Source organism: Odocoileus virginianus, chromosome 6 (genome assembly GCF_023699985.2).
Source record: "Odocoileus virginianus isolate 20LAN1187 ecotype Illinois chromosome 6, Ovbor_1.2, whole genome shotgun sequence".
Lineage (NCBI taxonomy): Eukaryota > Metazoa > Chordata > Mammalia > Artiodactyla > Cervidae > Odocoileus > Odocoileus virginianus.
This window is the reverse complement of record NC_069679.1, coordinates 9,578,012-9,595,553: the sequence shown is the minus strand read 5'-3', so window position 1 is coordinate 9,595,553 and position 17,542 is coordinate 9,578,012. Positions and strand designations below refer to the sequence as shown.

The 17,542-nt window shown below is 42.8% G+C and overlaps 1 protein-coding gene across 5 annotated transcripts in view; it reads right to left on the bottom strand.

Annotated features, from left to right (window-relative positions):
* The window catches only part of PAQR5 (progestin and adipoQ receptor family member 5), a 94,355-nt gene that overhangs the window by 40,545 nt on the left and 36,268 nt on the right, over positions 1-17,542 (bottom strand). For all 5 annotated transcript variants that reach the window (XR_011488157.1, XM_070468717.1, XM_070468716.1 and 2 more), the window contains exon 2: positions 10,489-10,653. Coding sequence is in view for 4 of the 5 variants with exons in the window: in XM_070468717.1 (XP_070324818.1) it covers positions 10,489-10,539 (51 nt within the window). In the remaining variant the exon portion in view is untranslated. The remainder of the gene's footprint in view (positions 1-10,488; positions 10,654-17,542) is intronic.

Genomic DNA, 17,542 nt, shown 5'->3' with positions numbered 1-17,542 from the left:
AAATCAACCTTTGCTCTGTTAACACTTTATTGACCACAAACATAATACCATGTAAAGACAGCTGGAGTAACCACTAAACTGATAAATTAGAATATATCTAGCCTATTAATTATAAAACAGGGAATGGAAAAGAGCATGTTCAAAAGGAAAAAAGAAAAGAATGTAAAACTTAAAGAATGCAGGAAAGAGAGGACAACAGAGAAAACAGGACAAATGCACATAAGATGATCAAAATAAATGAAAATATTTCAATACCCATTATGAATATGAGCAGACTAAACCATCTCTTTAAATGACACAAATTGTCAAGCAAGATAAAATCCAACTGTGTACCGTTTACATGAGACACAATTGAAATATAAGGACAGAAAGATATTATTAGTCAAGGTAAGGAAAGAAATAAATCAGACACATAACAAAAACAATAAAGCTGGAGTTACTATAGGACTATCAGACAGATGCTAAGACAAAAAGCATTGCTAGATATAAAGAGAACCACTTTTAAAAAATAATAAGAACTTTACTTCACCAGGAAGATAAAATTAAGAACTTAGATGGACCTAAAAAAACCCAGGCTCAAAATATATAAAGCAAAAATTGACTTATCTACATAGAGTAATTCACAAATATGACACCACTGTGGAAGATGTTAACACATTTCAATTATGGATAGCTTAAGCAAGCATAAGTTGCATAAGAAATCAAAATGGAAGTTAGAAATTAATTAGAACTGCATACGTGGACTGCAGTTAAAGCAATATTCAGGGAGAAATATATATATATTTAATTGTTTATGAGGTAGAGTGATTAACTTCAGAAGTTAGAGCAATAATAGCAAAACAAACCCAAAGTAGGAAGAAAATAATAAAAATAACAGACATTAGAGATATAAAGTACATTATAGAGAGAATCCACCAAGCCCAAATCATCTTCTTTTCAAATATTTTTTTTAAAAGACAAACTGGCAAGATTAACCAAGAAGAGAACATGAAAACAAAGACCACATATTCATGTTAGTTGACATAGAAAAAGCATTTCACAAGATCCAATACCCTTTTGTGATCAGAAAATACTCAGTAAAATAATAGAGAATTCCTTTAAACCTAAAAGGCCATCTATGAGAAACCCAGAGCTATCATATAATGGAATGCTTTCCTCCCACCATCAGGATGTCTGCTCTCACCACTTCTATTCAATATTGTAGTGGAGAGTCTAGGTAAGTCAACTAGACAAGAAAAAGAAATAAAAACCATCTAAATTAAAATGCAGAAGCAAACCTATCTCCATTTGCAGATGACATAATTTTTACATACAGGAATTTCTAAAGGAGTCACTAAAATACTCTTAGAACTGTAAATACTGTTAATAAATTAATTCAAGCTCGTAGGATATCATATATACAAAACTTGGTTTCACTTCTATATTCTAGCAAAGAAAATCTGAAATAAATTTAACGAAACAATTCCACTTACAACAGTATCAAAAACAACAAAATACTTAGACATAAACTTAACAAATCATTTTAATCGTACAAGATTTACATACTGAAAACTACAAAACATTGCTGAAAGAAATTAATACCTAAACAAGTGGAAGGGCAGCCCATGTTCATGGATTTAATTTACTTAATAATATTAAGATGGTAATACTTCCCAAATTGATCAACAGATTCAAAGGAACCCCTACTAAAATCCCAGTTGCATTTTTTTTTGGCAGAAATTGACAAATAGATCCTAAAATTCATAAGGAAATGCAAGGGACCCTGAACAGTCAAAACAACCTTGAAAAAGAAGATCAGAGTTAAAGGACTCATACTCCTGATTTCAAAACTCACACCAAGCACAGTAATCAAGACAATGAGGTACTGACGTAAGAATAGACAAACAGATCAATGGAAACTGAGAATCCAGAAATAAACCTTCACATTAACAGTCAATCAATTTTCAATAAAGGTGTTAAGATAATTCCTGAAGAAATAATGAACAGTCTTTCCAACAAATGATGTTGGGACCGCTTGATATCCCATACTAAAAAAAAAAAAAGAATAAAGCTGGACCTCTATTTCATACCACCTACAATAACTAACGCCAGTGGTAAAGAACCCATCTGCCAATGCAGGAGACGTGCAGACATAAGAGACAAGGGTTCAGTTCCTGGGTTGGGAAGATCCTCTGGAGGAGGGCATGGCAACCTACTCCAGTATTCTTGACTGGAGAATCCCTATGGACAGAAGAGCCTGACAGGCTACAGTCCATAGGATCACAGAGTCAGACATGACTGAAGCAATTTAGTATGCAAGCACAATAACTAACACACACACACACACAAAATGGATCATAGACCTAAATTTTAGGGATAAAACTCTTCAAAGTATAAGAGTAAATCTTCATGACCTTGGATAAATCAAATGTTTTTTAGATATAACACCCAAAACATAAGCAACAGATGAAAAATAACATTTCAGTTCAGTTCAGTCTCTTAGTCATGTCCAACTCTTTGCGACCCCATGAACCGCAGCACGCCAGGCCTCCCTGTCCATCACCAACTCCCGGAGTCCACCCAAACCCATGTCCATTGTGTCAGTGACGCCATCCAACCATCTCATCCGCTGGCATCCCCTTCTCCTCGTGCCTTCAATCTTTCCCAGCATCAGGGTCTTTTCAAATGAGTCAGCTCTTCGCATCAGGTGGCCAAAGTACTGGAGTTTCAGCTTCAACATCAGTCCTTCCAATGAACACCCAGGACTGATCTTCTTTAGGATGGACTGGTTGGATCTCCTTGCAGTCCAAGGGACTCTCAAGAGTCTTCTCCAACACCACAGTTCAAAAGCATCAATTCTTCAGCACTCAGTTTTCTTTATAGTCCAACTCTCACATCCATACATGACCACTGGAAAAACCATACCCTTGACTAGACAGACCTTTGTTGACAAAGTAATGTCTCTGTTTTTTAATATGCTGTCTAGATTGGTCATAACTTTCCTTCCAAGGAGTAAGCGTCTTTTAATTTCATGGCTGCAATCACCGTCTGCTTTGCCCTTGGAGTACAGAATGAAGCAGGGCAAAGGCTAATAGAGTTCTGCCAAGAGAATGCACTGGTCATAGCAAACGCCCTGTTTCAACAACACAACAGAAGACTCTACACATGGACATCACCACATTGTCGACACCAAAATCAGATTGATTATATTCTTTGCAGCCAAAGATGGAGAAGCTCTATACAGTCAGCAAAGACAAGACTGGGAGCTGACTGTGGTTCAGATCATGAACTCCTTATTGCCAAATTCAGACTTAAATTGAAGAAAGTGGAGAAAACCACTAGACCATTCAGGTATGACCTAAATCAAATCCCTTATGATTATACAGTGGAAGTGAGAAATAGATTTAAGGGACTAGATCTGATAGAGTACCTGATGAAATATGGATGGAGGTTTGTGACACTGTACAGGAGACAGGAATCAAGACCATCCCCAAGAAGAAGAAATGAAAAACAGCAGAATGGCTGTCTGAGGAGGCCTTACAAATAGCTGTGAAAGAAGGGAAATGAAAAGCAAAGGAGAAAAGGAAAGATATACCCATTTGAATGCAGAGTTCCAAAGAATAGCAAGGAGAGATAAGAAAGTATTCTTCACCGATCAATGCAAAGAAGTAGAGAAAAACAATAGAATGGGAAAGACTAGAGATCTCTTCAAGAAAATTAGAGATACCAAGGGAACATTTCATGCAAAGATGGGCTCAATAAAGGATGGAAATGGCAGGGAACTAACAGAAGCAGAAGATATTAAGAAGAGGTGGCAAGAATACACAGAAGAACTGTACGAAAAAGATCTTCACGACCCAGATAATCACAATGGTGTGATCACTCATCTAGAGCCAGACATCCTGGAATGTGAAGTCAAGTGGGTCTTAGGAAGCATCACTACAAACAAGCTAGTGGAGATGATGGAATTCAATTGAGCTATTTCAAATCCTAAAAGATGATGCTGTGAAAGTGCTGCACTCAATATGCCAGCAAATTTGGAAAACTCAGCAGTGGCCACAGGACTGGAAAAGGTCAGTTTTCATTCCAATCTCAAAGAAAGGCAATGCCAAAGAATGCTCAAACTATTGCACAATTGCACTCATCTCACACACTTCTAAAGTGATGCTTAAAATTCTCCAAGTCAGGCTTCAGCAATACGTGAACCGTGAACTTCCAGATGTTCAAGCTGGTTTTAGAAAAGGCAGAGGAACCAGAGATCAAATTGCCAACATTTACTGGATCATTGAAAAAGCAAGAGAGTTCCAGAAAAACATCTATTTCTGCTTTATTGACTATGCCAAAGCCTTTGACTGTGTGGATCACAATAAACTGTGGAAAATTCTGAAAGAGATGGGAATACCAGACCACCTGACCTGCCTCTTGAGAAACCTGTATGCAGGTCAGGAAGCAACAGTTAGAACCGGACATGGAACAACAGACTGGTTCCATAGAGGAAAAGGAGTAAGCCAAGGCTGTATATTGTCACCCTGCTTATTTAACTTATGTGCAGAGTACATCATGAGAAACGGGGGGCTGAAAGAAGCACAAGCTGGAATCAAGATTGCAGGGAGAAATATCAATAACCTCAGATATGCAGATGACACCACCCTTATGGAAGAAAGTGAGGAAGAACTAAAGAGCCTCTTGATGAAAGTGAAAAAGGAGAGTGAGAAAGTTGGATTAGATAATATTAAATTTTAAATTTTATGTTTCCAGGGATACCATGAATAACATGAAAATGCAACACACAGAATGGTAGAAAACATTTTCAAACCATGTATCTGATAAGGGACTTGTATTCAAAACAGAACTCATACAACTCAGCAACAAGGACAAATGACCCACCTTAAACAGTGGCCAAAGACTTGAATAGACATTTTTCTGAAGAATGTATACAAATGGCCAATTAGCACATGAAAAGAGGCTCAATATCACTAATCTTTAGGAAAATTCAAATCAAAACTACAGTGAGATATCACCTCATATTTGTTAGGATGGCTACTATAAAAAAAAAAAAACAGAAAATACCAGTCATCTAAATTTAGGGACAGTGTACAAAAGGAAGGAAATTCTGATATATGCTATAGCATCGATAAACTTGAAGACATTATGCTCAGTAAAATAAATTAGACAGTCACAAAAAAGCAAATACTATATAATTTCACTTTTATGAAGTACTTAAAGTAGTCAAATCATAAAGACAAAAAGTATTAATGGTAGTTGTCAGAGATTGGCTAGGGGAAAACGGGGAGTTCTTATTTAACAGGTATAGAGTTCCAGTTTTACAAGATAAAAAGGATTGTGGAGGTAAATGGTAGTGATGGCTGCAAAATAAGATGAACTGTGCACTTAAAAATAGTTAAGATGGTAAATTTTATGTTAAGCATATTTTGCCACAATAAAAATAAAAGTTACTCCTAGATTTATTATTTGGCCCAGCAATTCCACTCCTAGGTGTGTACCTAGAGAATTGAAAATATATTCACACAAAAACTTGTACACAAATAACTTGTACATAGCATTACTCATAATAACTAAAAAAAAGCTGGAACAAGTTAAGTGTTCACCAACTGATGAATGAACAAACAAATTGGTATATCCGTAAATGGAATACTATTTAGCCATAAAAACAAATAAAGTACTAATCCATGCTATAGCACATATGAACCTTGAAAACACTATGCTAAGTGAAAGAAGGCATTCACAGAAGGCCACCTACTGCATGATCCCAGTTATATGAAATATCCAGAATAGGCACATCCATAGAGACAAACTAAATTAGTGGTTGCCATAGGCCTAGGAGTGGGGGCTTTGGGAAATGCCTGCTAATTGGTACAGAGTTTCTTTCTAGGGTGATGAAAACATTCTAAAATTGATCGTCATGATGGTGTTGGACAGCATACCTTGTGTGTGTCACATATTAAAACTCACTGACCTGTGTGCTCTTAAAGGGAGTATTTTATGGCAATAGTAGTAGTGCCAGTCGCTCAGTCATGTCCAAGTCTTTGCAACCCCACGGACTGGGCTCCTCTGTCCATGGGATTCTCACGGCAAGAACACTGGGGTGGGTTGCCATTTCCTTCTCCAGGGGAATCTTCCTGACCCAGGGATCGAACCTGGGTCTGCCACGTTGCAAGCAGATTCTTTACCATCTGAGCCGCCAGGAAGCCCCATAAATTATATTTTAACAAGACTGTTTAAAAAAACTTTCGAAAAAAAATTAAAAAAAAAAAAATAAACAAACTTTTGACAGAGAAAATTCAGTTGTGGCATCAAGTTGTCCCTTACATGCTTCACTGTGTCAGTCACATAGAGTAAGAGATAAAGGATGCTCCCTTGAGGTGAGCAACACGGTGGCCCTGATCAAACAGCTTTAGAGGTAAATCCTACCAAGTAGTCAGGAATGCATAATTCCAATATTACACAATTTCTTCTATAGAATAAAACTGCAACACTCTCCAACCCATCTGTGGTTAGCATCATCTTAATCCCCAGTGTAGGCAAGGGCAGTGTAAGAAGGAAAAATTACAGGCCAACTCAATAAATAGATTGAAGGATCCAGTCAAAAATATTAGCTGAGTGCAGCAACAGATTAAAAACATCCTCCATCATGACCAAGTAATATTTAAAGGCAATGTTGGTTTAACGTTAGTAAGTCAAATTGACCACATTAACAACTTTCAAATGAATCATATATGACCATCTCAAAAGATATATGATAGAAAAAAGAATTTATTACTGATTAGAGGGGGAAAAAATCCTAGGAAACAAGGGATAGAAAGGAATATCTTTAACATGATAAAGGTTATTTAAATATACACACCCAGCGAAAGAGCTAACATTAAGTAACAAAATGCTGAAAGCATTTCTTTGGATTAAAATCAAGAACAATAGAAAAATGTCTGCAATCACAATTCACTTTAATAAAGCTTCTGACTCCCATGGTGGTGATCCAGGCACCCACTTTGAGAAATCCTGGGCTGGAGAAACCAGTTGCTATGAGATGACTTCTTGCTTCCGGGTGCCCAAGCCCACCTACCCAGCACCACTGATCTGGCTCTGCTTCTGCTCCTTCATAATTAGCCCAACACTCTATTTCATTTTTCTTGGATCTTCACAGTAGCTCTGTGAGACAGATATTATCTCCATTTCATAGACAAGGAAACTGAGGCTTAGCATTACGAGTCTTGTCCAATTTCCCACCATAAATGGCAGAGTACAGTGCAAGGCTGAGAAAAGCTTTGCCTTTCCTCTCTACAGCCAGCACCGCAGGAACACTCCTGCCTGTGCCCCTAAATTTAGGCCTCCTGGACAATGTGGTGAGTTTACCTGTGGCCTGGGGGCCAGGGCTATCATTAACAAAAGATCCTCAATATGACACAAAATACTCTTGTTTCCTGGCCAAGGGTCATGCCGTGTTCCCCATGAACTTGCAGTCTAGACCTCCCTGTTTGTCTCTAGGTTGGGTTTGTATAGGAATCAACACCTAGACATTTATTCTGTTCTTTGAGCTCTTTGTTCACATCTTTCAGAGCTCCCTGACGTACCTAGGTCTGTTTTTAGGCACAAGGGAGACTTGAAATTATGAGGCATGCACCTGAGTCACACCTTCTACAGGAAGAGAGAACTGTCCTTTCCTGTAAGTAAGCCATTAGCAGGACTGTGCCGGAATAAAGGATGCCAAGAGGTGGGTGCCCCACCCCCACTGATGGGTGAACTCAGAGGGTAGGGAAGTGGCCTAGGCCACACAGCTGGCTAATATACGAAGGGAGAGGTGTCTGTACAGAGCAGCCTGCAGAGCTGTCAGCCCACAGCCGAAGGGGGCAGGGTGCGCATCAGGAGCTGCACAGAGGAGTCAGAAAGGAGGATGGATGAAATGGAGGGGAGGAGATGCAGTAACCCTTCTTCAGACAGAGATCAAGGAAAGTGAAAGCCCAATCCGGTGGGGAGACTACAGAGAGCACCAATGTGGCTGGAGAAGCGGGTTTGTGGATGGAAAACAGTGGAGGAGGAGGACAGGGGGCAGGCAGGGAATGCCAGGCAGGGAGCTGGGGAGGGAGTCTATGGGAGAGGCGGCTCAGTGCCTCCTCCCAACACACTCCACCCCTCCAAATGCAGAGGGCACAGGACAGTTGATAGTAACAGCCAACATTACTGACCTATCACATGCTGGGTACTTCCCAGAGGTTACCTCACTTAATCTTCACCACTACCCTAGGAAGCAGATTCTAGCACCACCCCATTTTACAGATGCAGAAACTGAGGTCGGAAGATTAAGGTCACTCTGCGGACCAAGTATTGAAACCCAAAGAGCCCACCAAAAGTAAGCTTAACATTTCTATGAAGTCTCCTATTTTAAATATTCATGCAAATTAAGCATTTTCTCCTTAATATGCTTGCATCTGAATATGTTTAAGATGTCACTCCTCCTCCCCAACTAAATCCTCAAATAAAACCACCCTCCAGACAGGCAGAGCCACTGTGCTTCCCCTGGGGCCGCATGAACCTTGCACATGATGCTAGGAAGCCCAGTAGTGGATGCGGGAGCCAAAGGAAAGTTCTGAAGGAAACAGATGTGAGACGTGATATAGGTCTCTGCCTCTGACTAGTGCCACTGTACTAAAAAGAAAACTGTCACCTCCATCATTTATGGAAAACTGGAAAGAAGACACATCATCTTCAGCCTCAGGGGCCATCTGAGTCCTTATCCTCAGAACCCCCAGCAGGTGACCCAAGATTCCCAGTGAGAACACTTTCTCTCTGGCATTTCTTTCCTGGGCACAGTCTTGAACCCAGCCTTGACCAAAACTCCCAGGAAGACATCCAAGAAGATACCTATAACCTCGGCCCCAAGAACCCCACAGCTGCCCCGCGGTCTCCCAGCTCCAGGTCTTCACTCATACCATTCCATCTACCTGGAGTGCGCTCCCCACCTCCCAAATTCTACCCATCCTCAAAATGCATCTTTCAGCTCATCCCTTTCAAGGAGTCTTCCCTGATGCCCTCCTCCGGCAAGCGAGCAACGCCTCCTCTGAACAAACCTGCCCCTCCCTGAGCATACGCCCTAACCCACTTGGCCATGGAAGTGTTCCTGCACAGTTTAAATCTTCCCAACAACACAGAGTCCCTTAAGGGCAGGCTTTGCGTGTGGTTCTTCTCCGGGCTCCACACACAGTAACACCTTGCACATAGTAAATAGGCAGTCAAAAACAATGTCGAGTGCATGAATCAAAGGATCACTCTGTCCCCACTCATCAGAGCCACTAGTTCTCTGCGGGTAGAACCAGCCAGGGAAACGCACCAGGAAGACGCCTACAGCCTCGTGAGAACGGAGGCAGGACCCCTGCTCGACACACTGTGGGGACCCGGCCTCATTTCCAGCATGTCTGTTACCTGCTGCATCCTCAATGCTACCCTCCAACAGCTCCACATCCTTTTGATTTCACCCCAGTGCCTGCTGGCATCACCTAGCTTTGCAGGCTTTTAGGGAGAAGGTCTAATGGTCTGTCTCCTCTTAACCTTCCACTCATGGTGCCAAGATTATTTGGGATTTTTTTTGGGGGGGGGTAGTCATAAGGGCTGAGAAGTCAGCTGGGTGGAAAGGAGCTCTCACCCACCTTCCCTGTGACATCTTTCAGGTGAAACGTCTCACCATGAAACAACAGTCATTCTTTTTCAGTCAAAAAGGAAAGAAATATGGACACTTCCCTGGTGGTCCAGTGGTTAAGACTCTGTGCAGGGGACACAGGTTCAATCCCTGTTTTGGGAACTAAGATCCCACATGCCTCATGGCCAAAAAAAAAAAAAAAAAATTTCTTTTTAAAGGAAGAAAATATGACACCAAAACAAGGGTGTAGTGAGATGACATTACTTTGCAAGGGCAGCAGGAGGTGCCCCACGGGCCACAGCTCACAGGCTTCACGGCCTCACCTAAGTCTCACTAAACACACAGACGATCGCTGCATCCCAGGAGTTTCAGGGTAGCTGCTCTTGCGCACTCAGGCAAAAGAGGTGAATGACTCTCCCTTGTTGCCTCAACTCACACCTGGCTCAGGCCTCCTGCAAGACTGAGCAGAGCAAAGCCACACTCAGGTGACTCTGCCCCTCGCCTGCTTCCAAGCACCCACGAGAGAGGATACTTAAAAAGCTGCCCCTCGGCCGGGAGCTGCTGGCTTCATCTCTGCAGCCTGACTCTGTGGTCTCAATGATGGCCCTGTTTCAGGATAAAATACAGGATGTCACAGGCAAGGGCTACAACTTAAGAAGATTTCAGGATCACTTCCGTTTTCAGGTTTGGTGCAGGTGAGGGAAACAGGAAGCTTGAATCCCCCAAGGGAATCCGTGAGGGACTCCTCGCAGAGGGCGGGTCTACACAGAGAAGAGTGGGTGAAGACAGCAGTCGCCAGGCTGCATGGGCCAAGCCCCAGTCTCCGCCTGGACCTCAACCACCGGCGCGAGAGCACATACCTGGGGCACCTGCTCCATGTTGAGCAGCCTGGGCAGCTTCAGGCTCAGCATCTTGAAGCCGGGCTGGAAGACCGGCGGGTGACAGCCGGTCCCCGTCACCAGGACTTGCTCAAAGTTCTGACATGGCTCCGGGCGCCTCTGGCCAGCCGGGTCTGAGCTGCTTCACTGCAAAAGGACAGCGGGAAGAACTCCAGTGAGTGTCAGCCTAACACCAGCTGGGTCAAGACTGTCTAACTACAGAACAGACCTGTGCTTGTGATGGCAAAATAACCAGGCTTCCTTAAAAACAACAGAGAAACAGACTGCTGAGTCATTCACTCTGAGAGTGATGGAGGAAGGTAATTAAATCACAATAGGGCAATCATAAAATTATAGCACTGGAAAGGGCTACGGAGGTCACCCAGTGCCCTCCTGTTATACAAGAGGGTCAGAGGCGTAGCGCAAGCTCCCCAAGGCCACACAGCTTAGGGAGAGCTTGGGGCCGCTCACTCTCCCTGCTTCAGGTGCTACCCCGGACAGACAGTGTGATCCAGGTCTGACCCACCAAGCGCTGCCCTCCAAAGAGAGGCAGCTTTTCCAGAAGGTTCATGGGAGCAGGGCTGCCCTGAGACACACAAAAGGACCAGGCCAGGCAAATCCAAGGCACTTGGAATCAGAGCAACAGGCCTGTTTACATGCAGGATTAACAGCTGTGAGTAATGTAAACTAGAGGAACGCAAAGCCAGGGAAAAGGCCCAAGAAACTGAAAAGTACTATTAGTAGCTGGGTTCAGCAAAAGAAAGGGCAGAGCTAGGAATTTACCATAGTCAATGCCTCATCTACTCCCATAATCATTGGGCCAAAATCTGCCACCTCTTTAGAGCTCCCAAGGGGTTCTGTCCCTGGCTCCAAAAGGCCTGGAGACCTGGCTTACCTCTCTCGTAGCACCAGCCACATCTGACTGCAGGTGGAGCTACCTGCCGAGGCCTTGTCTTCCCTGCACTCACCCAGCCCCTACCAACCGGGGAGGATGATCCCGGGCTGGCTGGAATCTCAGGTGTGTGCTTGACCCATCCTGGACCTTCAGCAAATGCTTTTTTAATGATGCAAAGTCGTTCACCCTTTGAGCCTAAGGTGTGCTTTTGCTTTTGGGCTTTGTTTATAATTTTGCTCCTTATTATAGTTCTTTATGTTCTATGTGTTATTATCTGAAACTATGTAGCAAAATATAATGTAGTTATGTTTCATCATAAATATGCTTTTATTCAAAACACTGGGGTAAGTAATTATTCACCACAGTCAAAAGGGGGCAATGATAGGGATAGAGAAGAATAATTAAATAGTTGGTTTAGAAATCTCACTACGGGATTAAAGACAAGGAGGGAATTTTAAGGCTGTTTGGGAAACTGTTGTAAGCTAATGACCACTCAAGAAAAGAATCCAGTAACCTAGCAACAATCTACACTACTTTGAAAGAAGACCAGGTGCATCCAAGTGCATCCAGGCACACTCAAGCCACAAACCCTGACAGTTAAAATATAGGACAATACGGGGTTTGAGTCTTGCTATGTGAAGTCAGGGAGCTAATGGTCCTTGAAGAGCAGAACCTCTGAGTGTAGTCAAGAGAGGAAAATATGTGAAAGGGGAAAGAAACTAGGTGAAAGGGACATTACACCAAAACCTGAGATGAATTACCATATTTTAGTATATGCTAGCATCCTTCTGCTAATATACATACGATTTAATAGGGCCATCACAGTCCTGGTTAGACCACACAGGGTCAAAGGAGGAATTAATGATGTCAGCCTTGATGTCTGCCCAAGAATGAGGAAGGAGGTGGTCTTCTCCCCTCCTTTCTCTCTGATTATAAGATATAGCTCTCTTTGTTCTAGGGGCTGAGCTCCCTTGCCTGCCCACTTGTATCTCTTACAAGCATCCTATACTAATAAAGTCACTCTTTGCCTACGGCTTTGCCTCATGCTGAATTCTTTTTGCAATGAGACAAAAGAACCTCAGCTTGATAAGCCCCGACACCAGGCAAGTGGTTTCAATTAAAAGAGTGGGTTTGAGTCCCCTCCTAAATCAGTGATCATGGGTTCAAGTCCCATCCAAGGAGTGTGGCTTCAGAAACAACCCAAGCACCCATCAGCTCGTGGATAGATAAACTAGCAAATAAACAAGATGCAATTTAAACATGCAATAGAATATTACTCAGTTTTAAAAAGGAATGAAGTTCTAATGAATGGATGAAACTTGAAAAAATTACACTAGGTGAAATAAGCCAGTCTCAAAAGGCCAAATATTGTATGATTCCAGTTATATGAGGGACCTGGCATAGGTGAATTTACAGAGACAGAAAAGGGGTTGGTGGGGAGGGAGGAATCGGAGCTGTTGTTTAAGGGGGTACCGAGTTTCTGTTTGGGAGGATTAAAAGTTCTAAAAAGGGGTAGTGGTGATGGTTGCTCAATACTATAAATGTAAAATGCACTTAAAAGTGATAAATTTTATGTTTCGTATATTTTACCACATTAAAAAAGTAGTTACAGAACATTTCTGAATGACAAAATAACAGAGAAAATAATTTTTTTTTAATCATTACATTTTACCTGGGTACATTTTGCCCAGGTTAAAAAAGAAAAGTTGACACTTTGCAAACAAATGAGCAACACCTGTGTAAGTGGACCTGGCATGTCTTGGTTCTCCTGGATTTCCAATCTAAATTACCAAGTCACTTTCACTCCCAGATGCACCACTAATTCATCTGGCAGCAGGATGAGAGGTCACAGTCTCACCTTGAGTTTCCAGGGGAATATCACAAAAACCCGCAGCAATCATGGGACCCAGGCTGGGTTTCCATGGACCTGCCTACCTTGGTCTCCTGGTTCTCCCTGAATTTCAATGTCATGAGCAAGAAAAAGGAAAGAAATGGTCCCCACCCTCACAGCACACACCATCCAGGAAGACTGGCCCAACGAAACATACAATAGGAGGGCAATACAAAGTAGCATATGATTCATCCTCTTCTTCATTCAGCCAAGGTGTCTGGCATTTTAATCACATAATGAATAAGAGTAAGGGCTCAATGTAAAGATGATTACACCCTGCAAGCTGCAGTAGCTGGAGGGAAAACATGAGAATTTAGCTGAAATAAAAATTGCATGGGTTTGTGACACACAGCATGGAGGAAAATAGATATCCGCCATACCATTCTATCCCTATATTGTACAGAAAAAATAAAGATGAAAAGACTGTCCTCGTCTCCAAGAAATGCATAAAGAAAAAGATAAGACAGATACGCACTCAACTAACCAGGACAAGTCACCCTTGAAGGAAGGACCTCCCACCCACTCTGCGTCAGGCCTGTGCTGGCCACCTTGCCCACCCATCTGGTCTCTTTCACCCTCACCACCCCGTCTCATATCACCAGGCAGAACAGTTCAGGGCCTCCGGACTAGATTAAAGCCACATCGTTTCCAAGACCAGTTCGCCATTTCCTGTGCAATTCCAGGCAAGCAACAGAACTCCTTGTGCCTTGGCTTCCCCATCTGTCAAATGGAAATAATAGTGGTACTTTCTTCCTAGTGTGGTGGTTATGATTAAATGAGAGAACCCATGCAAAGGGCCCGCCCTCAGGGAAAGGTCCAATAAGCACCTGTTCCTGTTACTAATTTTCAGATACGAAAATTAATTTTCTATTTTACAGGCAGGAAAACCAAGGTGTTGAAAAGTGAGGGGGCTTGCAGAAGATCTCACAGATAGTAGATAGAGCTATCATTTGATTTCTGGTTTGTGAGGATGGACATAGAGGAGGGTTGGGGTGGGGATGGTGATGCTCCTGGAGTTGTGTTCTTTGATCTGAGAAGGCTACAGGCTGCATAGAAATTGGAGGCTTTGAAACGGCACTTTGTGGGCCCCTAATTTGAACTTTAGGGACCACTTTTTTTGGGTTAGGGGTTGTACCAGTAACTAGGAGAACAAGGAAGTGACTTCTCCCCTATTTTAACCAGAAGATGTCTTAGCTGAAATTTTTCTAAATTATAGTGGAAACATAAGTCCTCTCTTTGAGAAGAAAACATTAAGAGGCATAAGTTTCCTTTTAAAAGGAGAACTGAGGGACTCTCAACTGTGGTCCAGTGGTTAAGAATCTGCCTTCCAAGGCAGGGAACACAGGTTTGATCCCTGGTTGGGAAACTAAGGTCCCTCACGCTGTGGGTCAACTAAGCCCTTCAAAAAATAAAATAAAAAAGAGAGACAGAATTTATTTTGATTAAATAGAGTCAAGTTTGGGCTTCCTGGTGGCTCAGACAGTAAAGAATCTGCCTGCAATGCAGGAGACTGGGGTTTGATCCTGGAGAAGAGAATGATCCCCTGGAGAAGGGAATGGCAACCCACTCCAGTATTCTTGCCTGGAGAATTCCATGGACAGAGGAGCCTGGCAGCCTACAGTCCATGGGGTTGCAAAGAGTCAGATGCCACTGAGCAACTAACAGTTTAACTATCTGTCTCAGGCTAGTGCTCCATCCATATCCCTGGTCTCCCCACTCCCGCTCCCTCACTGCCCCCCAGCCAGTAAACATTAGCCTACGCACCGTATCCCAGGCCTGAAAGGACATGGCCAGCAAAACATCACCTCCCGAATATGTTTACATATTAGGTAGCTGAATATAAACAGATGGCCTATTTCCCATATGAGAGTCCAAAAAAAAAAAAAGTCCACCAGGTTCCTCTGTCCATGGAATTCTTCAGGCAAGAATAATGAAGTGGGTTGCCATTCCCTTCTCCAGGGGATCTATCCAACCCAGGGACTGAATCCTGGGTCTCCCATATTGCAGGCAGACTCAGGTCCCCGGGTCTCCCATATTGCAGGCAGACTCAGGTCCCCGGGTCTCCCATATTGCAGTCAGACTCAGGTCCCCGGGTCTCCCATATTGCAGGCAGACTCAGGTCCCCGGGTCTCCCATATTGCAGGCAGATTCTTTACTACCTGAGCCACCAGGGAAGCCTGATAACTTCTAGGGATGCAAATGAATTAGTACTCACTCTCTTTATTTTATTTTTTTCTTTGCCATTCTTTGTTTTGTTTTCTTTTCTTATTTATTTTAATTGGAGGCTAATTACAATATTGTGTTGGATTTGCCATACATTGACATGAATCAGCCATGGGTGTACACATGTCCCCCATCCTGAGCCCCCCTCCCACCTCCCTCCCCATCCCACCCCTCAGGGTCATCCCAGTGCACCAGTCCTGAGCGCCCTGCCTTATGCATTGAACCTGGACTGGCGATCTATTTCTCATATGATAATATACATGTTCCAATGCTATTCTCTCAAATCATCCCACCCTTGCCTTCTCCCACAGAGTTCAAAAGACTGTTCTTTACATCTGTGTCTCTTTTGCTGTCTTGTATATAGAGTCATCATCACCATCTTTCTAAATTCCATATATATGCGTTAATATACTGTATTGGTGATTTTCTTTCTGACTTATTTCATCCACCTCATTAGAACTGATTCAAATGCATTCTTTTTAATAGCTGAGCAATATTCCATTGTGTATATGTACCACAGCTTTCTTACCCATTCATCCGTCAGTGGACATCTAGGTTGCTTCCATGTCCTGGCTATTGTAAACAGCGCTGCGATGAACACTGGGGTACACGTGTCTCTTTCAATTCTGGTTTCCTCGGTGTGTATGCCCAGCAGTGGGATTGCTGGGTTGTATGGCAGTTCTATCTTCCAGTTTTTTAAGGAATCTCCACACTGTTCTCCATAGTGGCTGTACTAGTTTGCATTCCCACCAACAGTGTAAGCGGGTTCCTTTTTCTCCTCACCCTCTCCAGCATTTATTGTTTGTAGACTTTTTGATAGCAGCCATTCTGACTGGCGTGAGATGGTACCTCATTGAGGTTTTGATTTGCATTTCTCTGATAATGAGTACACACTCTCTTTATTACATTAATTTATTTAGTTAGACATACCTATTTAGAATCCCTTACCATATCCAACATAGCATTAATTTTAAAATATTGTTTTTCCACTTCTAGTTCATAGAAATAAGTGTATTCATAATCTCCATATGCATCTTTGACAAAAGGATCTTCATTTTACACTTTTTGGAGTCACCTAACACAGTTAAAGTGAAAAATATTCTCATTTCCCTCTAAGTTATTTGAAAGCTACATTTTTGGGGGCTTCCCTAGCAGTCCAGTGGTTAAGACTCTGCCTTCCAATACATGGGGTGTGGGTTTGATCCCTGGTCGGGGAACTAAAGTCCCACATTCCACAGGATGCAGCTGAAAATTTTAAAAAAAGAAAAGAAAGGAAGAAAGCTATATTTTTTGAAGTTGTGTTTAATGCTCTTGCTAAAAATGTACCCCAAGTCACAAGTATTTATCGACTATTATGATACTCTATGACAAACTGCTTTCAAACATTTCACACAGTGTGATGTGAAAATGTTAGTTTTACCCCATATCCCTCGTTGTGGTTCATTAGCATTTGAAAGACAAACCACAAGCTCACACTCCAGAGGCCACAACTTTGGTTCAGTTGGGGTTACTTTTGATCAACACCAGAGGGTTTCCTAATTAGCCGGATGGATGCTGTCTCACTGGAAAAATGAGTGGAATTAGAGATGTGTACACCGATGAGAAATGCTGCATCGGCACCTCCCCTCCTGCCTGAGCAGAGGGTGCCCCAGAGTGGCTGCGCCTCTGAATGAGCCCAAAGGAGCCCTTTCAGGAGGATTCTGGGCTTGAACCCATGAGTTCAGCTGACGCGGAGCAGCAGACAACTGTCACATCAGCCTCACACGAACTGTCAAGAAAGGTGCATAAGAGTCCCCCGGTGGGGAAGTTGCAGAGACTTCACCTGCTAATAAAATGGGTCATCTTAATGGTTTCGCGGGCTTCCGTGGTGGCCCAGTCAGTAATGAATCTGCTTGCTGGAAGCTGTATAGGGGTGAGGGGTGGGCGCGGAGCGGACACAGGGCTCAGCCTGCCACACTTACTCTGCTGCGCCACCTGGTGGTGAGATTGGGGGCCCTCTAGCCCTCAAGGACCCGAAAGGACTCTAT